Source organism: Amblyomma mixtum, chromosome 2 (genome assembly GCF_055824585.1).
Source record: "Amblyomma mixtum isolate Tamu chromosome 2, ASM5582458v1, whole genome shotgun sequence".
Taxonomy (NCBI): domain Eukaryota; kingdom Metazoa; phylum Arthropoda; class Arachnida; order Ixodida; family Ixodidae; genus Amblyomma; species Amblyomma mixtum.
Window position 1 is genome coordinate 291,042,765 of NC_143013.1, and position 27,036 is coordinate 291,069,800.

The 27,036-nt window shown below is 44.9% G+C and overlaps 1 protein-coding gene across 13 annotated transcripts in view; it reads right to left on the minus strand.

The window, feature by feature from the left end:
- The window catches only part of unc-104 (kinesin family member unc-104), a 107,927-nt gene that overhangs the window by 30,814 nt on the left and 50,077 nt on the right, over window positions 1-27,036 (minus strand). For 12 of the 13 annotated variants that reach the window (XM_089574354.1, XM_089574351.1, XM_089574358.1 and 9 more), the window contains exons 2-15: window positions 11,658-11,820; window positions 10,447-10,529; window positions 9,820-9,899; window positions 8,898-9,063; window positions 6,034-6,212; window positions 5,584-5,695; window positions 4,221-4,364; window positions 2,745-2,823; window positions 2,577-2,655; window positions 1,947-2,083; window positions 1,374-1,542; window positions 926-1,001; window positions 512-591; window positions 130-221 (exon numbers count right to left, since the gene is read on the minus strand). In XM_089574354.1, the coding sequence (XP_089430480.1) occupies window positions 130-221; window positions 512-591; window positions 926-1,001; window positions 1,374-1,542; window positions 1,947-2,083; window positions 2,577-2,655; window positions 2,745-2,823; window positions 4,221-4,364; window positions 5,584-5,695; window positions 6,034-6,212; window positions 8,898-9,063; window positions 9,820-9,899; window positions 10,447-10,529; window positions 11,658-11,757 (1,576 nt within the window). In that variant the 5' untranslated portion in view covers window positions 11,758-11,820. Of the gene's footprint in view, window positions 1-129; window positions 222-511; window positions 592-925; window positions 1,002-1,373; window positions 1,543-1,946; window positions 2,084-2,576; window positions 2,656-2,744; window positions 2,824-4,220; window positions 4,365-5,583; window positions 5,696-6,033; window positions 6,213-8,897; window positions 9,064-9,819; window positions 9,900-10,446; window positions 10,530-11,657; window positions 11,821-16,951; window positions 17,265-27,036 lie in introns of those variants that run through there. The other variant, XM_089574352.1, reaches the window with a different exon arrangement.

A 27,036-nucleotide genomic window follows, 5' to 3' on the forward strand; every position in this document is an offset into this window, starting at 1 on the left:
TTAAAGGATCTGTTTGGCTCAGAATGAGCTACCAAAAAGTAATGACAAAAAGAAAGCAGAAATGTGAAGCACAGCTCAACTGCAGTCGAGCACACTTTTGACAAGGTAATTAAATGAACGCCACTGTACCTTCGTGATTTTCAAACCAGCAATGCTCGTTCAGAATCTGTGAGCCACTCAGTTTGATGTCCTGGGCAACATTTGCATCCGGTCTTCCCACTCTGATGAAAACACCAAAGTGACAACAGTAAACAAATACGACATACAGCAACAGATCTCGCATTAAAACCTTCCTGCGCTAGATAAACACACATTTGTGAAGCACTGCAATCAAGTGAACTGAAAAACTGCAAAATCAGAGCTATACGTGCACACACCATGTGCCTTAATCTGTGGCATTATGCGCAATGCTTGAGATTACACATATTCAAACATTACCTACGGTGAATACATTTACAAAAACTACAGCGAATACATCTGCACACTTTGCTAAACATAACACTTTCCTCACCTTGTTATACCATCCTTAATGTAGTACAGGAGGCATTCAGACATCAGTGGATCCTCATTAAGGTTCACTAAGTGAGGAGTCTGCGGAAAAAAAAAACAGAGTATAGTTGCATTACCAATCTTAATACTAGATAACAAAACCTTGGCAGGCTAATGGTGTGCACAGTGAGAGAATGAGTGATGGTGCAAGTGTACAGGAAACCGAAGTTTGCATTTCTCAGGTTTACAGATAAATAAAACATGCCTATATACAAACAAAACCAAACACATCACATTAAGAGTCTTTAAACACAGCACCTCACAAATTGGTGATTAATAAACACGAACCATTATCAGGTTCAAGTAATATTGTTACACTCTGCATGCAATCAATCACATAACATGAGATAAAACGTCAGTAGCAGGAAAATCTTACCTTCTTAGGTGAAAACACGCCTACAGTGTCACCATCTTCCCGCAGGGCTACACCCATCTCAGCTAGAACCGCTTCCCTATCACACAGAAAAAAAAAAAAAAACTCCACATTAAAAAAAATCTTCAGCATGATGAGTTTGGCTTCACATGCACCGTTCACTGTGAATGACATAAGCAGGCTATCTGACAAAGCTGAAAGACAAAATTTATCATAATGTTAAAACCCTTCCATGAAACAGCGTTTTTTGTTAGATGCTTTAACGCATGCACTTTCTTCATCGGATCTGTGAAGGCGAGCCCACAAGTACACTTGCACAAAGTGGCTTTGTGAAGGAAAGGAGCTACATAATTTTTTCTGTTTTGAAACTGGAAACCTGCAATATTGATTCACCTCTTTCACAATGCTTATAAAGTGGGCAGTGACGTGGATAGCCAAAGTGAGGGCTCACCTTTGTAGCCGAATGGCCTCCGTCTTTTTCAGCTTTTCCTCCCAGGTCTCATTGAGCTCAGCAATGAGCTTCTCTGACTCTTGGAGCTGCTCTATTGCATTCTCCGAGGCCGCAGAGACAGACAGGTGCGGTTTCCGCTTGCCAGTCTCCACATTCATGTTGTCATCAGCTGCCAAGCCAGAGCAGACAAAACGTGGTTAAGGGCATAAATACCAACCTCCTACACTAGTCTAATAAATGACAGACCACCATTCTTACCCGTTCAATAAGAGAAAAAAATGACTCATGCAAGTGGTCAGTCACGCTTACTAAACAAATGGCAGAGGCAATACATAGCTGCATTCTCTACAGGCTAACAACTCACATAAAACTACTGCATACACCATAACTGTCATAGTCTATCTAAAAGCAGCACTGATGAATAGTATCTAGTCACTGCGTTGAGTGGCATGACATCATAGTATAGCAACTGTGCAATGACACAAAACATTTAGGCTAAAGCATTAAGGGTAATAAGTGAAAACTAGACAAACCTTAAATAAGTAACAAAAAGCAATGTAAAAGCAAGTTTACCATCAACGTCGATTCCTTCAGCCAGGAGCAGGTTTTTGAGACGAGAGATCTCATCCTTGAGCTCCCTGATAAGTCGAGCGTTGGCATCCTCATTGATGACAGCCTTGCACACAATCTGCTTCGCTCTGTCGGCATACCTGTGCATTAGCAGAATAAAGAAGATGGTTAAGCAAAAACCTGGGTTCGTTCCCAGCAGAGTATGATTGACAAGACACCTCAGACATCCAAGCAAGGCCAAATCCAAAACAGAACTCACCATGTTTATTTGCAGGTAAAAGCAACAATTACATAAGGCTGCACCTTGTAGCTACGTTAGCGTTAAATTTTAGCCACAAACACTTGAGTCACCAACAGCTGACGGATTAAAAAAAGTACCCATCAGAAAAGATCAAGAGTATACAGTATGACAATACTAGTTATTTTATAAGCAGATTTTATTCTAAAACAAAACAGCTAAGCTGTTAATATGGGAGCCTGTTAATGTGGTAGCCTGAGAAGGTGATGTCAGAGAAGCAGTACCAATCAGGCCCCAGTCATATTAGCTAAGGCAAAAAGCCGCTAGTCAAAAAGACCAACGCAAGACGAAATTCTTGGAGCGGCAATTAAAGGGTGCGGCATTGATGTAATTACCTCAGAGTGCTCAATGTCTCCTCATAGTTGATGTCAGCTGGGCTGATGGCAGCAATCATGGCTGTTTTGGAGTTTCCGCCTGGAACATGGAAATTCCTACATGCTCAAGCCACCTTCAATTGTTCCAGCGAAGGACATTCTGTAGAGTACATTTCCTTGTTTACATACCTAAATTCTCCCTTAGGAGCCAGGTCAAAACAGAATCCCGATAGGGGATGAAGTCACCTTTCCGTTTCTTCTTGGTTGCCTACGAAATGAAAGGAGGACATTTAGTGAGGTAGTCACAGTTAGCCACTTTCGAAGCACAAAAATTTCAGTGTCTGGCCATTCCTTTCTTTAGGTCTCAAGACTTTAGCACACGTTGCACATGCAGAAACAAAAATGTGCAAAATTAAGCAGAAAGTGGGAGACATATAACAATGACATGGTCATACTTACCGCCTAGTTCACACGAGATGCATGAGAAAAGGAAAAATATGCGAATATTAAAGCTTGCTTGGAATAAATAGACAAAAGTGTTCTGGGCAGGTTAGACAAACTCAGAAAAGAAAGTGTTTAAAAAACAGCATCCACTAGTAAAGGATAAGGAAAGTTTAAAGCCTTCCTACAACACAATGTTGCATATATAAAAGAAGGGCTCATCTTTGCAAATACTAAAGCTGCAGCAGGTTTCTGTGTAGTGCCTTTATGGTAAGCTACATTATGACTACATAGAGCAGTTAATATTATAAAATCAAAATCCACACTTCTTCACCCAGGCTTGTAGACAGCTTACAAAATTGAGGGGACATTATCACTTTTTGCTATTCCAACCAAATTGACATCCTTACCATTCTTGAATTAAAAGCCCACGAAAGATTTGCACATAAATGCTTGAATACCTTTTCTCCTATAAAAGCCACATACAACAGGCTAGAGAAGTTTAAAGACAGATAGAAGAGGGCCTGAATTGATGACACGGGGAAGTCTCTCAACAGACCTTTCAACATCAAAGGTGACGTCAACAGATTAACAGCACGCAGTCTCTGATATGACAGTGTTGTCAACAAGAGCATAAACATTTTGAATACAGGGTACAGCCCCATGTCAAACGAATGTGTGTGTGACATGCAATGGCGAAAAAAGGGTGAGAAATGCATTGCAGTTTTATACTATAAAGTATTATGCCCAAGCAAGAACTTGTTCCCTCATCATTTATTGCATCTGAGTGTCCCTGTAACTTGGACCAGTAAAATTTTGAGGAAAGAAAAGAAAGAAGAAAAAGTGACAATAGCCTAAACTGCATAGAATCAAAGTTAAAACACTAAGCTATGAGGGTTTTCTCAAATTTGCAACATCATAAAAATTATCAGTGAAAGCATGCATGTAAGCTTTGATATGAACAATAAAGTGAAAACTGTACAAGACATTTACAAGAAAAAAAGAAAGCCCACCATCCCAGCAAACGATCTAGTTTACCACAGTTTCACTACATAATCGAAATCTACAAACTATGCCCATATCATTTGGGGTCCAACCATTTCAGCACTTTTATTTGAAAAACAGTATCGAAAAAATTCACGGATGAAGAATAAAATATACAACTTGTTTCTAGAGACACAGCCACAAAAGACAGCAGGAAATAAAATGGAGGGCCTAGCATACCACTTCAGCAAGTGCCGAGATGACCTTGCCCAGAGTGGTAAGTGATTTGTTGATGTTGGCTCCTTCTTTCAGACGAGTGCCCTGGGCCCCCGTGGAATCAGCACGCTCGCTGCCTGCTAGATCCACCAAACTGATCTTGCTCACCTGTGGGAAAGCATGACAAGAAAGCTTGCATTGCTACCATGAATAACTGGATCTGTTGTTTAAGTACCAACTGTTGCACTGCTTTTTGGAGACATGTACCGGCATTTCTTGCTGGCGAACTATACTCACTGGGTTTCTTTCATATCTGACACGAGGCTGACATTTGGCAGTGCACTGAAGATTTAAGTGTTTTTTATACAAAATAATGACAAACGAAAGAAAAAAATTTGCAGCACAAATAGCAGTAGTGGCCTAATAGCGACAAGGCATCTCATCATTCTTTTATCTTGCAGGGTTCTGCTTTTCGTTAGGTCTGCCAAAGACAGCAGCATACTTTAATTTATTGTGCACAGAACATGCAAGTGCAGCCATGAAATGTTATACTGAGTGAAATCAACTCCAAAGTGGTACGTGAAATTTGAGCATAAGCAAACCGGCCAGAAGGAGCATTTACTACCACCTTTAATGCGGGGCGACAGGGAACTGAACTCATCATGAATGCCATTCCTTACACCAGCAGGCTCAGCAATGCTGTCATTGCACCCCTAGCATAGGCTTCTTGTTGCCAGTGATAATAATGTACAGGTGCCGTCAAAAGTAAATCGAAGGCGAAAAAAATAATCATTGCCCGCTCAATTCATGCATCCTTGAATACATATGTGCAGACTAATTGTGATTGTGCAAATTGCACTGCGCACCAACAAATATGAACCATTAAGCTTTACATTCAAAGAAATTAAATTTTTTTGACAAAGTCGCCTTCCATTTACTTTCGACGGCGACTATACAAGAGTAAACAAGGCAATGATTGGTGCCAAGATCCAGACATCAATACTGAACCAGTTCACAGTCGAGTAAGCATCTTCACAATCAGATCACAGCACTGATCAGCTCAGAACGGTATTCTTTTCTTTTCGGCTAATTAATCTGAGAGAGAAATTCAATAAAATAACAAATTCACTGCCCAAGGTCAAGTCATGAACTGGGAAAGATGGCAAGAATGCATCTTGTTCTCACGGCACAAAAAAAAAAAGCAAAGAAGACCAAAGGAGTCCCTCTACCACCTAAAAGTGCCTGTTTGCTAAGTCCAAGAGATATTCTGTTAGGCTCAGAGCAGGTTTCACACAAGAGACTGTAGAAACCATTAAGTACTGTGCTTCAGCATAATAAACTTGAGATCTTGATGTTAACACACTTGATGCCGGACTTCCCCACTTACACGTTCTGTGGCAAGTCCCGTGTCCTTGTCAGTTTTCCTTTGAGTGAAGATGATGGTGAAAACCGCATGCGAGCGGCTGCTTGTCTCATTCATGTTCGTGGCTGCAACAGTCCTGCATTTGATTTTAAAACCATACATTTCATCAGTAAAGTGCTCTTAATCACGTCATACACAGGCAAAAGTACAGAAAATAAAAAAGTCTTTGGATCACACTCCTAGTTGACCACGAAGGGCACTTCAGATTTATGCTACCCACAGTACTTTTCACTGCTAGATGACTAAAGTGTGTTAGAGAATGAAATAAACTTTCAGGAAGAAAAGAAGAAAGACTGCATTACGTTCAAACATGAAAACCCTCTACTAGTGTTGCCACTGAAGTAGGATATACAATCTCATGTTTTGACATAAGTGGTTGCTCAGTCTATAATGCATCGAAAACTGTGTGAGTACCTGGCCTTGTTGCCTTCATCCATGAGAGAATGAATGTCCTGGTAGGAGGTGACAGCCAACTTGGACAGGTCTTCCACGTAGGGGCCGAGCAGTGGGTGTTCGCGCACTCGCAGATTGTTTTTAGTTTTTGGGTTCAATAGGTCACGCACCCGCTCACAGTATATCTCCATATAGCTCACCTGTAAGTCACAAAGAGGGCGCGACAAAAAATGTGTAGCCTGCACGGTGACTTTCCACACTTTTTCAAGGCTGCAGATAACCAAGTTTAGCATTGCTACATACCTCTAAGCTTTTGCTGTGTAAACCATCTGCTCATTGGAGAGCAACAAATGCACTCAATGAAAACTATTTTTTCATGCACAAAATTATCTTACTAGGTGATGTCATGTTTTGAGCACCCAGGATGAAAAATTACAAGATATCAGCCCAGCTCATGACATAAAAATCCTGTGCTTGTCTTGCCGAATACAAGAACCACAATCAATTTTAGACTGAGCCTAAATCATCATGGTGCATAATATTCCCAATGAAGAAGAGTTACCATGAATCGCAAAATGAATTCATACCCATATGCTGCAAGAAACAGCTACGGTACTTGCTTCATAAATATGTGTACCAGAGTACGATCTGACCCTGTCATTTCAGTTAAGCCAAAGACAAACGCAACTCACACTTGTTTAAGTAGCATGGCTTTGCTTCTTAGCAGCTGCAGGTCCTGATTATTTGAAATTATGCTTTTGAAGACTACAGACCTCATTTCAGTTCATTTTACATAATCAGTGATCACCAGTATAGGTCATTATGTTGCAGCAAGACATTCAGAAAAAAAAGGATTCTACGATGTTAAAGGAATCAACAGAGTTTGAAGGAGTTTGAATTTTTTTGGCATAATGGAAAGCTTCGGGTCCGAATAGCCTCATTGCAAATAACATTGAAGAATTTGTAAATGAGCAGACGCTCAATTTAACCAGAGTGCTACTTGACCTAGGTCTAAATAATTTGCTCTGCAGAAAAAGAATTTCTTGTTTAACCAGCAATGTCATGCTTTAGACTATGAGCATAAGACAACAGCTTTTAATTTTTATCGTAAGCTCATACCGTGTATTTGTCAGTTATCACTGAACTACAAACATCATAACCATACAAACCCGTATGAATGCCCATACAAGCCCGTACAAACGACATCATAACTCAAAACCAATACTTTTCAGTATATTGAAGCACTTCATCAAGTCTTTAACGCTTTAAGCATATTTGACAACTTCAAGCCTAAGTTTCTTACTGGAGTAAGAATGTCTTGGTAAAAAAAATAAAAAAGAATGAAATCCATATATAATAAGAAATAAAATGGCTAAATAAATATGTTTGTGTATGTTGAATAACTTGCACGCTCTTATTCTTAGCAGACAGACTTCCGTAAACTGAATTCCACATTTTCAAAGAAATCAAACCAACCACTCAGAAGGCTTTTAAAACGCAAGAGAGCAGAGATTAAAAAAAAAGAGCTGAGGGAACACAAAGAAGATGACCCCCTTTTAAAAAGCTGCGCAACAGACCAGATGCCAGGCTGCAAATGACACTTCCGCAATGGGCGCGCGGCCAAGACGCTGTTTGGGCAAGTTGCCAGAACAGAGGCTGGGATGCTCACAGGCAAACTGTCGATTTGCCTACCACATCAATTTCTTGCGCCTTTCTTTTCTTGCTGTTGTCCTGATTTCAACAATCCCACCATTTATTCTGCATTCCAGATTTACACTGCTGAGGTGAAATTAAACATAGACTGATGACTCTCATGCTATTAGAAGTCTACTTTCCATGAAAATTAATCTCTGACTCTTAAATTATTAAAATAGAAAAAAAAGCTGCGTTAATGCTTCAGTCTTTGAACTAAAAATCATATATCTTATAACCGATGCTTCCTCTGAACAACATAAAAAGAACAGCATGGTGTGTAGCTTAACTAAGAACAGTGCACATCAAGCATTACCACAGATACAACCAAGAAAATGTCTCTATACATGTTCATGCGATGAGTAAATATTGAAAGTAGCTTTTAGATTACTTGTGGACAACCTGTGGGTGTAACCAAAACTGCATACACACATCTCTCTGATAATTACATGCTTCCTTTTCAGTACTGACCCCAACACAGTGCACTTATTATGCTTGTAAGCCCACAGCATCTTTTCTCTTCTTTTCATGATAGCACAACTCTCTGTCCCATAATCCTCACAAAACATGTCCATCTGACAAGACTCATTCCATGTAAGGTGTTTGCAGATGTTTCCACATATTACATCACACAAAAATCGACAGCCAACTGGGCAAACACAAGCTAGCTGAATCTGTTTTACCACGTGGTTTCACCAAACAGCACCGCTTTTGCAAAACAGCGCATCACTACAGCCTGCGAGTCGCATATCGCCTTCGACTGCGGCACAATATAAACCCTCAAAATGTGCATCTCGCAAGCAACAACACGCATTTCAACTCAAATCCCTGAAGCAATTAAACCAAACTATGTTAATTCTCCACCAAAAGGATTCGGCAGTGAAACTGATCAGCAGCATATATTTTTCTTTTTTCTTTGATTACTGCCTGTGTAGTTTACAAATGGTGTGCATGTCAAATATCGCCAGTTCGAGTATCAGCTTTTGACACATAAAAGAATTACTATCCCTGTTTTTTGCTTTATTTGTAAACAAGGGCATTTATCATTCATTCTTTCCTTAAAATACCATGAAATGAGATCATTCCGACCCCACTGTAGCTCAAAAGCGGAAGCCTCACTAATCTGTAACGAGCACAAGGGGCACGGCACCTGTACCCAAATATAGCAACCACATGTGAAGCCACCCTCTTACCTCAACGGAGTAGAGCATGTCCTCAGAGACGTCCTCCTTGATTTTGCGAAAGAGATCTTTGCAGATGTGGGGGATGATGCCTTCCTGCCCTTCTTCCTGGCGCCCCATCATGGTGTAGCTCTTTCCCGCACCCGTCTGCCCGTAGGCAAAGATGCATACGTTGTACCTGCCCATGCAAAAAATGCAAGTTGCAGCCCTGTTGTTGTGTCTGAAGGTACGTAAAGATGAAACATCATGACAAGCAGTCCCCATTTAAAGTTTCAGTCCAGCTGCCCTCATATGTTTATGTCAGTTCGGTCTTAGAAATGCAATAGAATAAGAAAATCAATTGCACGGAGGCACACCTATGTAAGGAAGAGATAACACACTAAACAGCACATCAGAAAAGTTATCCACACTCTATAGTTTGTTTTGGTTTATTGGGGTTTAACGTCCCAAAGCGACTGAGGCTATGAGAGGCGCCGTAGTGAAGGGCTCCGGAAATTTCGACCACCTGGGGTTCTTTAGCGTGCACTGACATCGCACAGCACATGGGCCTCTAGAATTTTGCCTTCAAGAAATTCAGCCGCCGCAGCCGGGATCGAACCCGCGTCTTTCGGGTTATCGGGTCTCGGTTTCTTATCCACACTCTATGTTTTAGCGATATACTTAAAGGATGTTTATAAAACCATAACACTTTAGCACTTTGAAGCTTCGCCAAAATATGAAGGCAGAAAAGTGCGCATGAAATTCAAAAACTAAACACATCATTTCTTGTTGGGCTCACAAACAAAGAAACGTAGGAAGAGCACAATGAGCAAGTATTACAATGGCCTTGTTAAAAGCTGGCTGTGCGCACTAAATGTTTTTTAAAGTATATTATGACAAATTTCACAGAACGCTCATCATATGCGCGCGTAAAGCTAACAAGACTTATTCTTACCCTTCGAAGGCATGCAGGAGCATTTCTTCTCCTATGTCATCGTAGACCTGGTCCTGGGAAGCGAAGTGAATGTCTGTGGGCTGAAAAACAAAAGCAAGAAAAAAGCAACATCAGAAAGGAAGAAAAAAAAATATTTCATTACTTACACAAACTGTACAACTGTCAACTACACATTCTGTAGTATGCTGTGAGGTACACCGTCATGCAGGTGCATCATTTCATCTTTTCTCAGAATTTTGAGCAATATTTTATCAAGAATCAGTGATGTCTCGATTAGTACTATACACTGCAAGTGCAAGGAGCAGAAGAGGTAATCGATGGTACAAAATAATGCTTAGTCAAACAAAATTTCCCACATGGCTATGTGGTTTTATCAAGATATCTGCGATATATGTGAGAAGCTTAAATTCACGAAAGCATGAACAGTGCTATGAGAAATAAACGGACAAGCACAGACTGAATGAAGGTACATGAGTGCACATTATATTCGTGAACTTGGTGCATGCTTTACTGTTTGCTATTTTAATTCACACAACATACGCTCATGTCAAAGAAATTTTTCATGGCTTTGGTTGCATATATGCCACAGCAGTTTCCGGTGCAGAGAAAGGTAGCGAACATACTCACATCGTGAGACCAATAGGAATAGTCATAGTTGAAGCTTTTTGCAGCCTCTTTGCAATTAGGTGGTGCCTTGGGATTTGTGATCACTGCAAGACATATGGGCACATTAGTTACATATGGCATATATAATATTAGACATATGGGCATATAATGACAGACGTGTTAAAATCATCTTTTCACATGCAGTAGCTTCCATATGGCAACTTATCAATAAAAGATGCTAGCTCACTGACCACTGCAACGTAAATAACTATAAATAAGCCAACACAAATGGAGTGTTACAAGCACTAAATGTTACAGTCTTCTCTGTGAGATGGCACTGTAACAACAGAAGAATTGCAGCTGCTTCAACCTTAGATATTAATAATGCATGATCATTTTATGCCAAAGGCCAAAGTAACCAAGAAACCATGTACAAGAGTGTACTATCGCGCTCAATATGAGTTGCAACGCGCGGTCATCGACCGGGGATCGTTCTGTGGTGTGCCTCCTCCAAACGGTCGCTCGGAATTCTGGGAGAAACTTTTTCCAGAGCGGGGGTGCTGTTGTTTCCTGGAACAGCAGTTTCTCCCAGAATTCCGAGCGATTGTTTGGAGGAGGCACACCACAGAACGAGCCCCGGTCGATGACCGCGCGTTGCAACTCATATTGAGCGCGATAGTACATTGTTGGGCAAGTCGGTCATACATCGTTAAGCCCGTGCTCTTTGCGTAAATGTTTCTGCTGCGCAGTCCCTTGCTTAAATAACCCTCCAACACAACACCTCAGACAGTAAGCTAAATGTGGTCCTCACAACTAGAAAAAATTAGCTTGGCACTGACTCTGACTGAAAATGGCGACATTCTTGTACTGATCAGGTTTGGTTTGGTTTATGGGGTTTAACGTCCCAAAGCGGCTAAGGCTATGAGAGACGCCGTAGTGGAGGGCTCCGGAAATTTCGACCACCTGGGGTTCTTTAACGTGCACTGACATCGCACACTACACGGGCCTCTAGAATTTCTCCTCCAAAGAAATTCAACCGCCGCGGCCGGGATTGAACCCGCGTCTTTCGGGTCAGCAGCCGAGCACCATAACCACTGAGCCACCGCGGCGGTGCTCTTGTGCTGATCACCTAGACCAGGGCAGTGTGAGGCAAGTATAAGGGGACCCCAACTAGAGGCTGACCCAACTACACTCAATGATTATGCGACTGCTTAGCGCAAACAGCAGCACACCTGTTGTGTTTCCAGTCATGGATATGACGCATTTGCAGTCCCTGCTTGTCTCGCGGTTGTTGAAGGGCCGCACCCTCACTGCCACCTTCACAGACGACATGGCCACCTCCGCTCAAGGGCAACAAGAGTGAGGAGGTGGAGAACAGGGACCGAGGAGCTTTGCCTGCGGGCAAAAATTGGAGAAACAAAGCAGGCCATGTTATATCAGTAAATAGCTTGGTAAAAATTACCCACAAATAGCGCGCATTTAGTGTTGTAAGTACAAGATAAAAATTCACCAAAAAAGGGTGCATTTAGTGTTGTAAGTACAAGTCACTCCAATATGAAAGGGAACACGTGAGCAAACAACCAATGACTACACTCAGTAAGTATGAGTGAAGAGCACATTTTCTTCATTTGTTCTAGATAGTTTTCCTCCGGATGAATAATACACTCAAGGCATTTTCAATTGCACTGCAGAAATAAGAATCAAATTCATTCTGGTGTGCCGACAGCCTGTTCCCTTTTATAACGCAGTAAAACTGTACAGACTTGTGGCTTTAGTCACTGCTCAGACGTGCGACTGTTATCAGAAAAAAGTCTTGTTGCTTTTAAGATGCGATCGACTTCTCAGGCACAAATTGGTTTCAAGACAAAGAACTCTCTTGTATAATGCATTCTAGCATCACAGCGAGTGGCTGGCTAATATTTTAAGGCTGGACTTTCAGTTTTTTTTTAAATAGAGTGCACTGTTTTCAGTGTTTTTTTTTTTCAGAAATTTGGTGAATATACTCTTCTACGTGCAAATTTTCATTTTCTTCTTGAGTGAAATATATGCAAGAGTGATGCACAGTTCATCTTGGTCTTTTTTTTTATTACAGCAGCTCATATAGAAGTATTTACTACATAAATGATCTTATTAAGAGGTATCTTTGCAGAACTAAAGAAGTAGTACAATTGAAACAAAAAGTAAAAATGCTAAAGTTATATAAAATGGCTGTGAGACAAAAACATAAGTGGAAGTTTAGTTCTAAGAACTTTGTTGTCGTATTCTGGTTACACTCTGCATTAAACGAGAGGACTGTGCTCTATATTGTCCGCGTGCTCAGGCAGCGATGGAACTGCTGCTTAACTGCTGCTTAACTGCTGAGGAAGCCAGAACATGACACTTATGTGCCGCTTATGCATGATTTCACATTGACAGTTGCTTGTTACGGTTTAAGAAGTTTTCAGTGCCCTTATATACAGCGGAAAAACCTACTTAGACTAATGACGGCCCTTAGCCGAGGATAAGTCTGAGCAGATGGCGCTATGCTAGCCGACAGCGCTCAGCTAGGTGGTGGAGCCTTCTGATTTGCAACGTCATTTCTGAGTTCATAGAAGAATATCTCATATCCCACAATCACGTTACTAATTTCCAAAGATATCTTTGTCTAACCGCATTCCTGGTTCCAGCATTTTCTTAATTTTCGGCTGTGACTTACTGCAACTGGTACTACCAATAATGGTAATAGCCAGTTAGTTGTGGCATGCATGCCAAAAAATACTGACCTTTTTTGGTTCAAACCAAATTCTAAAAAATGAATTCAGCATACTTATACCGGTGTTTTTCAGTTTAAACCAAAATATCCAAATCATATTTATATTCAAGCGGCACAACTTCTTACACCACCATTGTCTAGACTAATAAAGCAGCTCGACATCTACTTGACTAAGACAAAGGATTATTATATGAATAAGGTTTATTCACACACTCATTGCAAATATTTCTCCAGAAAAATTAGCCAGCAGATGTCAACAAATGAGGCTTGCAATCATTTTTGGAGTAGAGTATCAAATCAGTCACTATACAGGAGACCCTGTTATACTGTATAACACAAACTATAGCTATAAACCACTAATAAAGATTTAAGCAAAATATTATTCTTTGAGTAAGAAAAGCATTTTACATATCCTGTATAAATCACCCCACTGCATATAACCTAGAACATCATGAGCAAAACTGCATGAGCAACATTAGGCCTTGAAGCATTCTGAATTACCTTCAGAAAAAAATAGTCCTAACACAGTGTGCCACGAAATAAAGGAGGTTAATATTGGCCAGGACGAGTGAAGGGCTTCATTTTCTTGTTCGACGGATTCCGTGACAGGTGTGACCAATATTGTTACAAAGAAAATTAATTAATGTGCTACCTTTTTTATTTTGTCATAATTAAATGCCACTTTTTTCATTCCTTTCTACCACTCCCTAAATTGACTTGACAAGGTAATAAAATTACGAGGCAACCAGGGCAACCCCCAGTGAAACAGCAAAGAGTAAAATAACAGTAAAATGACATTTTGTACTTGTTAAAAATCCTTCAGCTGAAAGGTTCATAAGAGCAAAGCATTGAGTGTGTCGGTAAACCAGCCTACTTTCTTCCATAAGTCCTCTGCCAAGATCAAGAAATGATGAGCCCAAGTAAAGCAGTGCTTCTAATATTCCATCTATACTGAGAGCTAAGCATGAATTTGGAAGAGTGTGTACTGCTGTCATATCCCTCAGCACCACCCATTTCATATCCACTGGAAATAAGAAGTCAAAAGGAATAGCACCTTGTAGGTTGCTCAGTTCCTTCGTTCTGTTATTAATCCACAGCTACTTTTGCAGTGAGCACGTATTATTAATCTTCAGAAGTTTCATTGCATGGCTATCATACACATGCCACAATCATATATAGCGTCTGATATAGAACACGTGTGGTATAATAAATTTTTCTCTGCTCAGTGTTACTATTACTACTGGAAGCCGCATAATCACTGATATATGCTCGTGCCCAACCACCCACTTTTGTGTTCTTAATGCCAACGACAACTTAATTATTTCTTTACTCCTTCAAATTATAAGTGTTACGCTAGTTCGGTTTGGTTTATGGGGGCTTAACGTCCCAAGGCGACTCAGCTATGAGGGACGCCGTAGTGAAGGGCTCCGGAAATTTCGACCACCTGGGGTTCTTTAACGTTCACTGACATCGCACAGTACACGGGCCTCTAGAATTTCGCCTCCATCGAAATTCAGCCGCCGCGACCGGGAAGGAACCCGCGTCTTTCGGGCCAGCAGCCGAGTGCCGTAACCACTGAGCCACCGCGGCGGGTCCGTTATGTTACGCTAGTTAAAACACCAACAACACCGATAGACAACCACTGCGCTGCGTAGCAGTTATCTCTCACAAAGCTGTTTCTCTAGGCATTATCTGCACATATGTTATTGCAATGTGTGGTCAAAAGGATTAAAGCTGATAACTGCTAATGCAGTGACATGGAGGTGATGCAAAAATGAATTCTATTTTGTGTTTAATGTTATTAAAGAAGTAAACTCGTTTTCTACAATTTAAAAGAACAAATAACACCAATAAACTGCATCGAGTACCCTGGTCTGGGCAGCTCTGGTCAATAATGAGTCACACACCTGCCTGCAGTGCACTCATCAAGGGCGGTGGCGAAAACATAAACCATTATCTTTCGTTTAGCCTCGTACGAACACGCAGACAAGGCGTAAGAGCCAATATGCGCTCGCCAGCTGTCACGCGAAAGTCAGTTTTTGTGGCCTTGACACGGCATTTGGAAACCCGACGGACAACTACAGGCCACCCGGCCAATTACGAAAACGCCCACCAAAAAGCACCAATATTTATACCGGCTAACAGCACGAGAACGAGCTTTGCGTGAAACTGACAAATAAACCTCAAATTAAAAAGCTAGGAGAAAAATAAAAACTAAATACAACCACCGTATGGAACTAACACCAAAAGTCCCCGATGTATGCATGCTGCAGAAAATGCAGCTATCTTTTAAGCCTAAACCATCGTCTGCCACTTCGTCTGCATCACAGGTTCTGACAGATAACGAAGATCTTCTCAAAACAAGCATCTAAGGCCCATTTCGCAATCCAACCCGAATCCCGGCGCCGAATGAGTCATGCGGCGCGACGGTATACAACAACCCGAACCGTTATGCGCCCCCTGAGAAGCCATTTTTTCTGCATAGGTTGTGAGCGCCGCAGTGAAGGCCGCCATCTTTGAAACAAACACAAGCAAACAAGGCCGCGTGGGCCGGCGGGATGCCGATATAAACAAGCATCCGAAAGAGTTTCAATACGGCTCGAAAACCTGCACGATGTAGGCTTTCGAAAAAGAAAGTGATACCTCGTCGAAATACGGACGTATCCGAGACGAAATGGAAGATTAACGCTCGCGTAACATGCGGCGTCGAAACCGACCGGGAATTCAAGGACAGAATTCGGTGCGGAGCGAGGGAATAGAGCCCGATTATAAAACACGGGACAAAGGCAACGTTACGCGACAAACGAAACGCAGCTGGCGGCGTCAAATCGGCTTCAGTTCGCCTACGCTCATACGTAACAGTCGGATTGCAGCGACGCGATTTGCGCAAGCAAGATCGGTCGTGAAATGTCAGAACGGATGGTATAACGAAGAACAGCTTCGGATGAGAAGACGACTTCGTGCTCTTTACTGTGGACTGCTGGTAGGCAACCCATATGTCTCGTATTATGCGCAGTGGATTACGAGGAGCGGTGTACCTTGTACACGAATTTCGACTTTTAGGATTCCTATCACGCCTATAATTTTCGTATGCGCGAGTACATACAGGAAAGTGTGACTGAGGGTCGACCTGCGAGTGACCTAGCTCTCCATAAAACTGCACACGCCAGCGTATAGAAACAAACGAAGTTATTACGTCCCCAACCAGCTGCTGCGATCACGGGCATATACACAGGCCACACATCGTGAAAAAATGATTCATCGCCCTGCCCCCTGCGCACGCATATCAATTAGACTAATTACGGGCATCCAGAAGGCTGCCCGAAGCGTAGGCGTAACAGCCGTGTATTCCAAGACAACGCGGATGGCCGTACGACAGGGTACTCGGAAAATATCGAGCGAATCCGTTTGGCGAGAATTTTGCTCAGTTTTTTCCGTGCTCACCACTCTGCTACGAACTAGGTTTCGAGGCACGAAAGGAGGAGACCAGGAAAAAAAAAAAAAAACGCTGCCGCCGCTAAGCCTAAAACCCGCAGCGACGCGTCTGTCGATCGTTCTAACAGACGGCGCCTGACGTATACGGCTCACAATTTCCAGCTCTTGGCTCCCTAAATCAGTGAAATGCCTCAGCGAAGTTAAGTGGGGAACAGGAAGGAAATTCAGTTTCGGAAACTGGTCGGTCCGCGTGAGAAGGAAAGAACCCCGGCACAGGTGCGAGGAGAAAAACAAAGAAAAACGGTCAAAGCCGGACGTTCATGAAAAATCGGCACAGACCTGCGTCGGAGCGACGGCGGTGTCAGGGACGACCGCTACAGCGGATCACAGTGGAAGACGACATCGTGGCAGCAACGAGGGCATCCTTTCGGGGCGCGTGAACGTGCTGGATGATCGCAATTCGACGGGCGTGTGCGGGGCGCGGGGACAGCCGCCGGCGGTGCAGCGGCAGTGCAGAGAAGAGGGTCAAATCCGAATCATCCTTTCGGGCGGGGAGCGAAAAAAATAAAGGCGGCGAGTGCGTGCCCACGACGAGGAGCGGCGCCTCGGCCACAGATGGCGGCCCGGGAGTCAACAGCGGCCTGGCTCGGCGATCCCCAATATGTCTGGCGACCTCTCCCTCTCCTCTCGCCCCTCCTCCCCGAAAAAGGGAAGCGAGTGTCCCCTTTTCCCCAAAAAGAGGGAGACAGGAGCAACGCATTTCCCTAACCGCCGTCCCCTTTTCCATTCCCCTCGCCTATTCCTAACAGCCCCTTCCACCTCCCTCTCCCCATATCAAAGGAGCGACGCAGTGCAGAGGAGAGACGGGAGCCGGGAGAAGAGAGAGCGTTTCATAAGCGCGAGGGTCCGAACGGAGTGGCTGTACCGCGATTCCGGAAAGGGTTCGCCGCACCAGCATGAGTGGATTCACGGAGAAGGTGAAAACCTTCGTTTTCAGACTCCTTGGCGACTCTTACCTAGCGGGGAGAGTACGGTCATTTGTTCTGCACTAAATGTTTTCCCTATAAACAGTTAGGAAAGACCCACGCAGGGCTTAGGCTAACGCTGTGACGTAGTTGGTAAGTCAATATGTTATGTCGTAAGGTGGAACGCCTGCATGTGTACCGGCGTTATGGAATTAGTCTGTTGTCAAACGGTGAAACCAAGTGTTCTGAGCGGCTAAAATGCGTAAATATTATTTTAAAATATATGCCAAATCTCCAAAGCCGCAAGGTTCAGGCGGCGGACACCTGTTACATTACGCAGCGCTTCCCCTCTCGAAACTATCTCCTGGGTTAGGTGCGATAGATATATTTTAGACCAACTGCTGCCACAGTAGGTTTCTACTGAAAACATTTAAATTCTGGACAAAGAAAGGCGGTTAAGATGAAGAAACCTTAGCCGACCGCGCGGATATGTACGCCATCTAGCGACATGATGGAGCTCCTGCAAATGCCATGAGTATAGCCATTTTCAGACTGAGTTTCGACTCAGGCAGCGTAATATAAAGCTAGCAAAATATCACGAGACAAACTTCCTGTTTGCAGAAAGGCTGGAATATCTCAGTTAGGCTCTGCGCACTGAATTTTCCCCTTATAGCATCAAACGCAGCCCTCGGAAGATTGCCGTAGTTAACAAGAAACTGACAATGACAATAATGACAAGTTGACAATAATTACATTCGAATCTTAAGTTACCCAGGAAGCGAATACCGAATGGACGCTTGTCGTTCAGCATTCAGCGCTGAACATAGACAAGATGGCAAGGCGTCCACTCCATAGCAGGCTGCTCACATAGCGGAAAAGCAACGGAGCGCTTGCACAAGCGAACACTGGGTGGCGCGGTGGCGGCACAATAGGGGAAACAAAAAATAAACAAACGGCGTCGGGAGAAGGGAGAGCGAGCCGTGACGCCATCCGCAGCCTGACGTCACCGGAAGACGTCGGCGAGCGGAAGACGGAGAACGAGCGTCCAATGAGGTTGGCGCAGACGGATCAATAAACGTCGCGGGCTGTGTTCGGCGGCTGGTAATGCCCGCCTTGATTCGCATAGACCGGCGAAGAGGAGATGCTACGCCACGGCGGACATACATATTAAATAAGGGCGCGCCTTACTCGCTCGTGTGTCTCTAAGCAATCCGGATTCCTTCTGACCGGTCCTTGTGCACGTGCGTGAGGGCGTTACTATACCTGGAGGAAGGAACAGAACACTGTGGACGAGTTGGGATTAACCGGTTGTGCTACAAGATGTGAGAAAGAGGGTGGAGGGGTGGGGGGGTGGGGGGGAGTTATGGGATTATCTGTTTACGGGGCTAAACAGGCACTCCGGTAAAAGAGGAGACGTTGCCCCCGTTGCGTCACACAGTGAGGGTGAAAGGAGCATTACCGAATGGTACTAATGAGGCCAAGTTCTAGGTCGGAGACGAAGTCTCTAATTATAGGCTGCTCTCAGACTTACTACGCTGCAGTGCATACAGATGTGCAACGACGATGACACCGACGACGACGCGAAACCGAAGGAACTATAGGTTAAGGCACCTAGCGCCGTAAAGCACCGCTATCGGCGCCTCTTCCTGCCACTGTTTTCGTGTCTGACGGGGAAAACGAAAAAAAAAACACACAAATCAGAGGACGCAGAAAAACAGCTGACGCGTAACGTCGGAAGATAAATCATATGCTTGCGAGTCTTCGTTTTGCGCTGCCCTGAACATAGGCCATGTGATAGATACCGGTACGTAGCGTCTGGACATCTTTGCAGATCAAGCAACGTCGCCGGAACATCTCTAGCCCACCGAACTTACTACCGTAAGCCTCGCCTTTAAAAAGTGCGAACAGCTCATTAGACTCGGCTTGCCTTGCGGGCATGGCCGCTAGGAAGCGTTAATAAGCTTCCGCTCTCGGTGAGCGTCAAGGTGCTGGAAACACGAAGCGCTACGCCAGTTTTTAATTTACACGCGTGTAGAGTGACTTTTCCGCCGTGGCTGGGAACTCATCCTGAAACTTATTCCACGGAACGTACCTTTTCACGGAAGAAATGAACGCCTGCAGCCACTCGAGGCTTACGCCCTCTGCGGCTAGGGAGTCAAGGACGCACTCGCTTGTCTCGTTCGCTCGGCCGTCAAATAAAGCTCGTTAACCATCTCGTTCTTCCGTTTATGAAGGATAGAATAAAAATAAATACTGCAACATGCGCTTGTCCGTTTAGCCAGTCTCTCAGACAGAAAAAGAAGAACTTAACGTCCAGTTCTGCCGTACTTCTTGTCCCCAACAAGCAGTAAATTACAAGTCACGGCAAGGACGAGAACTTCACACAAATGCAGCATATCGAACACACAAGCACGCAGAGAAGCCCAGAAATTCGACGCCGAACCGACATGCCAATAGCCAACGAGAAAACACAGGCCTGCTCGAGCGTACGCGGAAGAGTCATGCTTAGAGACCCACAAAACTCCCACACACACCGTTCACGCCGCTTCGTCCCATCAATCTGAAGTCCCGCATCCACTAAACTAATAAAAATATTAAAAAACGAACGACCCACTTTTTCTGCCCTTCCACCCCACTTCCGATGTAAAATGAACCGTTCCGCCGTTATGTACGGGCGGTGCAATATCGACGCCTTCCGGCCATAAAGGCACGGTGCCTAAGGCTTGCTTGCATGCTTGTTGCGGACGCAAACTTACCGCATGAAAGCCAGAAAACCAAACAGTGCCACCAAGATGAAATGTACACCGGCAGCTGGCAATAAATACAAAAGCAGGAACGTGGAGAGTTCGGGGCTATGAGGAATAAACCAAGGCGACGCGACCAGGCCAGAACTGGGCCAGCCGTTCCCAGCGCCCCACTTTCGTCGATCTCCTGCCGCGAGGCTCGCGCTGAACAGCGATCCACTAAAACTCCCTCATCTCCGCAGCTTGTTCTGCCTCCGGCATGCCATTAACATGGCGTCCTCGCGCACTTTCGCGCTCCGCTCAACATCTTCCCCTGCAAAACTCCTCGCGTTTCCGCTTTCCCTCCAGCGGTTTTGTGAGCTCGTTAGTAACAGGTCATGGCCTATCGCTTGTTTATTTTTTTTTCTTTCATTCAACGTTCAGTCGTTATCACCACAGAAATGTGCGTATAATGTCACGCGACCCAACTAATCCATTCTTTCGACTAAGACAGCACGCATTCCCCAATTTATTTATTCTTAATGCCCTTAAACACGCGGAACGCTATTCTGACGAAGCGATATCCACTTACGTAACAGCCTTTTTCGGGGGAAACAGGGTGGAAAGCAAATGATCGAAAGGTGCCCTGGAACGAATCTTAATGCGAAGTTATGCAACAGCGTCCAGTAGCACGTTGCTCAACGGAACTCGACAATTAAACGCCTCGGCGTCACGTACAAGGAACGCCCATCTGGCAGCGGTGCGAGTCACAGTACAATAGTAAAAGCGCGAACGCAACGTGTCCCAGCTAAACGCAGCCCGCTCAAAGGGTACCAGTCGACCCCACCGCTTAACTGGTTCGCGCGTCACAGCTCTTCCCGCCTAAAGAGAAAAATAAATAGAGGCACAGGAGCAAGTAAAAATAAGGGCGGGGGGTGCCGTCGATACTAAAGATCAGAGGCTGGGGCTGAGGGGCGTCTTAGTTGCGACACGCGTCGTCAGGGCTCCGCCGAAGCTGCTTCTCCCACGCTACCAGTCACTGCCAGGCAAAGCCCGCTTTACAGGAGCCGCTTAATGTGCGCAACGACCGCGTGAAACTGCGGGCGTTGACACCGCGACCGTGCAGCGGGGTGCTGGCGACGGGATGTATATGCCTCGAAAAAGAACAAGATAGGGACCAAAAGCAATTATTCACGCGAGTGCGCCGCCCCTTGTAGCCAACGCAGGCTCGTAGCAGCGGATGGCAACACTTTCTCGGCCGTTGGAGACGGTGGCCCCGTCGGCTGGACTTGCGGCATTAGATTTTTTTTTTTTTTGCCCCAGCTACGAAACTTTCCGCAGATCCCGCATTTGGAAACGCTAATTGGGTTCAGACTTCTATGCCTATGGATCACGACGTCGCCTGCTGGCCAATAAAAAAACTAATGCACTAATGCGAAACGTGGACATGTACAATGCTTGCTTTCTCCGAAAAAGTTTGCAAACATATACTGTCGGCTTCTAGAGCAAAGTTTCATCATTTTTACAATTAAATTGGCATGGTGCAGTGCAGCTTCGAAGTCACTCAAAATGCCTCTGTGTACAGTGGGCGTGCCAAGAACCCCCGCTCTCAAGCCCGGTCCACATGGGGGTACCGTCACATCCAGCACGCAGTACCATTAAAAGCCATCTATTTTCCAACAAAAGGTGGCACAATTGCATTACAAAAATTGACGTTTAGGTAAGACACAGATAGCGTGCAAGCAACAGCCAGCCACTCAGCAGTTCACTTCAGCGCGAGACGCTTCTTCTCCATCTAGCTGGGCTCCCTTGCTGTTACTGGAGCTTCTGCACAAGAAGCGCTATATTATCGTCAGGCCCCAGGCAAATTATAAAGCACAATTGTATATAATGAAAATTTTGAAAAAAAGCACCACTTCTGCAGCCCCAGTGTTAATGGAAATCAGTATGCTCCGCGTAATCGACTTTTCAAGAACTCCACCAAAAGGGGGGGGGGGGGCGCTTTGAGCAGTTTTGCAATTTGTTGTTTTGTTTAAATCATCTTTCTGCTCCCGGCGGCCAAATAATTCCCAAGTTCCTCGCGCTTTACCATTTTATTATGCCAAAATATGCCAAATATCAGCCAAATATATGTGACTAAATATGCATGATAAGACGTTGTTGAACGTTTCTTAAGACACAGAGATCCATAGCCCGCAGCATGGAGAAAACTGACACCAAGGAAAAACATGGAGAAACATGGAGAACATGCAACATGGAGAAAACGGACCCGGCTTAGAGCGCACTGAGCAGAACGCAGACGCGAGAATGACCACACATAGCTCAATAACCACCGAAGCTGCCGCCTCTGTTGTGATATGTCAGGGAGCGATGCAGTCCTAAAACTCGATCATCGCTCGATGTAAGACGACCTCGATTTGAAATCGTGGAGGCTATAGTATACGTCTAACATAGCCATCACTGACGCGAAAGTAGCGACAAGCGTACAGCAGGAGTCTTACGGCCCTCAGTAGCACTCAGCTGAGAAATGAAGGCATAAGTCCTTGGCAGGATTTCCCATTTACCGTGTCTGAACCGGCGACTATTCGCCTCGGCCTTCGACGACGGCGTGGGCGCACGACGGGCGCCCAGACAGTGGCCGCTTAAAATGAAGATGAAGGCCGGGAGCAAGGAGTAGAGAGTCCCGCCGAACAAAGCACCGTAAAGCCAGCCCGCGAGAAAATCCAGGCCACGCGGGCCTATCGGGACACGGCGGTCGGCGCTGCCACTGCCTGGCTGCCTTCGATTATGGCCTTGGCCCGGCCTTGCCGCCGTGCCGGTGTCGGCGAGGAGCGCCCTACGGGAGGCCGAACTTCAATAAAATAAAATAAATATATATATTTAAATGTTCGAAACTGCAATATTCGTGGAAGGGAGGCGATGGATCGAGCGTCTGCGTGCATGCGTGTGCGTGTGAGAGAGAGAGAGAGAGAGAGCAAATGAATGAATGAATGAATGCGTGCGCGTGCGTGCGTGTGTTTAAACGCCTTTATTAGCCCTAATATAAATGTTCGAGACTGTAATATTCAAGGAGGAAAGGCGATGAAACGTGTGTACGCATGCGCGTGAGAGAGAGAGAATGAATGAATGTTTTCTGCCACTACCCTCCAACCTATATGTACCCCCCCCCCCCCCCCCTATGTAATGCCATCGGGCCTTTAAGGAACAAATAAATGAAATGAATGAATGAATGAATGAATGTGTGCGCGCTCGTGTGTGTTTGGATGCTTTGATTAGCCCACTAAGAAAATGAAACGACGCATGCAAGCCGAATCAGAACGCTCGTTTTCATAACTTTCCTTTCACTTACACCAAGCGAGCGAATGCTGACTTCAGACGCAAACCCTGGCGTATTTTGTTCTGCGAGTGAATGATGAGCAGGAAATCATGTTAAGGGAGTAAGTCGCTCCTAGCACACCGCTCACAAGAAACAACGGTAGTGGTGGTGATAATAATACAGGAAGAATATTTATACATCAATTTCTGGAGCGCCAACCGTCAAAGCACTTCAGTGTCAAGATCCTAATAACCGTAATGACCGCTTTCGCGAGCTTGCAGCGGAACTTCCGCGACATTCCGCAGAGCAGGCTTTCCGACGCTTCAAACGAAATAGAATTTCTGCGCAGTAAAGTGCCATTACGGCAAAAGCGTCCCCGTCGCTCGAAACACGCAGTACGGTACACACAAAAGAAGCTTGTTTATAGCGAGCGCGTTTCGGGATGTTCCGCTCTCAAGCCGCGCATGCGCACAGCAGTAAAGAAGAACCCCCCCCCCCCTTTCCCTCTATCCTTACCCTCCCTCATCCAAGCGCGCGTGACAAAAGCCTGTAAACAAACGCCACTGCCATTGCCGCGTCTGTTTCCGTTTTGCTGTTTCCGGAATTCGCCACAATTTCGTCGTCGGAAAAATTCTTTCGCGCGCACGGCTTTCTTCTATTTTTTTATTTATCTGCAACTGACGTCTATGTTTATCTGCAAGTTTCATTTGGAGATGAAAGGACACTGCGGATGCCTCAAGAAGAGGCAAACAATTGAAGAAAGCGTTCGAAAGGGAGAATTCTCTGTGCCCGACATTAGGAATGACAAAAGAATGACCCCGGTTCACAAAAGCTTCCAAAAGAAGGGAATACAAACAGCGCAGAGTCGAAGGAGCTGCAGGTGGCGCTCTCTGCTCGATGTGATTGGTCGGCTGACGACAACACAGGACCTCGTGATTGGCCACTGCACAACACGTACCGGCTAATCGCGAATAGTTCTAACGAGCGTAGTGAACTGAGTCATCTGATCACTAAGCGGAAGCCGGCAGGAGCTTCCATAAGGCTGAAACTGTTTTTTTGCTAAGACAGAGTGAACCCGGAATTGTGCGGAAGTATAACGCGTCCGCCTCATCGCAGTAATTTTAACATAGAGCGAACGCAAACAAAGGCACGAGGCGTCAGATGAAATATCCGCGAGAGACGGGGGGTGGCGGGGGGGAGAGGGGGGAACGGTTAGAGCCCAGGGAGCCATTGAATGAACGTTTCCGAAATGGGCCGCGAAAGGTCATGAATCACTTTTAGGCAACAGGCGCGAGCGGAGAGAAAGAAAGGGATTGATGGATCGCCGCCCTTTGTACAGCTGAAGCAATGTAAAAAATTAATAAACAGCCCAGTTCAGCGAACGCACAAAGAGAGCAAAGTGTGCGTGGGCGTTCAACGCTCGAATGCAGTGAAAAGTTAGGGAAAGCATCGATTGGAGACTTTCAACTTGTTTTAGAACGAAAATGCGATGTAGAGATAAGTAAATATTGATCCTCGTTGTACTATTGCGGTGAAGAAAGCACGCAGACCGCTCAGCCTGCGTATGCGTGGGTTTAGCGCTGAATAAAGTTTCGCGATTTCGAGTGAGCTCAGCGTGCACAATGAACGGGTTAGCACATCGATCCGGTGTAAGTTCGATTCTCGAAGCACCAACAGCGCTCACTGAAAATACCCGACGATAGAAAGATAAGAGCAACGACAACAACTAAAAAACATGGTCGTTGCAATTGGGAATTTTCTTTCTTTGCCAACAAAGACTATATTGGCCGTGTTTTCGGGAATGCGTTGCTGCCTTCCACCACAACGTGCGCTCATGAGAGCGTTAGATATATATATATATATATATATATATATATATATATATATATATATATATATATATATATATATATATATATATATATATATATATATATATATATATATATATATATATAGCCTCAGGAGGCGATGTAACCCACGATGATTGTTTTCCTCCGAGACAGAAGCCACGGCTTGACCTCGACTTACGACCCAAAGTCTATAATTGTCCCTTGCGCCCGCGCGCACGCCCTGATGATCGATCACGGCTCGGTGTCAACGCACGCCGAGGTGCGAGTTGAAGCCGGCAGGAGAAGAGCCACGCAAGGGACGCGCCATCCGTATGGCGAAAGTTAACAGCGAGCACGCGGATAAACAAACAGGCCCGTCAAAACAAGAACCACACGTGACAAGCGAGAAGTTGAACGCTCCGCGCTAAAAAAAAAAAGGAACGTCAACAGGCATATGGTGCGCTAGCATGAAAGCCTACCTTACCTCTAGAACAACACGACGAGGCGGACTCTAAATGTGTTGCCAGCCCGCGTTTCCTTTTTAAAGCGAGCGATGTTTTCGTAGCAAAACCGACACGAAAAGTATACATACACTGTTCCGCGTGATATATATGTAGACGTGCAGCCATCCCGCCATTTCTCTCTCTCTCCTTCTGTTTTGGTCGGAGAAAAACGCTGCTTTTCCATTCGTTACTCGAACCCGCTGCTACGTTCCCCACCCCCGTCAGTCCACTATAGAGCCTGCGACCATATACGTATATATACGGCCATTGCGCACGGGTACAACGACCTTGGTCTTTATTATGCACGAACGCTGCGGAATACATCAACTTTTGTGAACAATCGATCCGTCTTTGGTAACGTAGACGGGCGAGCCCAAATTCAGCCGCTTTTGTGACCAAATAGATTTCTTTTAACAGTGAGCAGTATATGCCTGCTTGATGAAATTGTAACTCACACTATACGACACTGAACTACCGCGCGCTGTAGATGTAAACAGTTAAGGAATTAGCGCGGCGCTCTCAGGAACTGCCCCCTGGTCACAAACGCGACCAGCGTGGATATTCGAAGTCAACAGAGAAGACCAGAAAATAAAGTTCGAATAGAAGTGTTCTTTCCTTTAACCAGCCCTGGAATATAGAGAGCCCTGCCTCCACTTACTGTTGCTTTATAAGTTACTCTTGTTTTCTTTGTTGATTAATTATTCGTTATATATTACTTTTTTTTACGCACAAAAGCTTCACAGTGGGCTGTGAAGCAAGTGCTGGTGGAAATAATCCAACTACGCTCGAGCAGCTGGCATTACACGAGCATTTTGGCATTTCACCTCTACCGAAATGCGGCCGCGCCGCAAACGGGTTCGAACCCGCCACCACGTGCTCAGTAACGGAAAGCCACAGTCATTCAGCCACCACAGCGGGCCCAGCCTTCCTCGTCTGCTGGTATACAAAACATCTCCGCAACGCAGTGACTTTTTGCCAGCCATAGCGAGACACAGTACGCTTACACAGCTACCCAAACGAAGTGACGATCCTCACCACACCATATCTTATGAAAATACGTGTGCAGCATTTCAAATTTAGCCTTC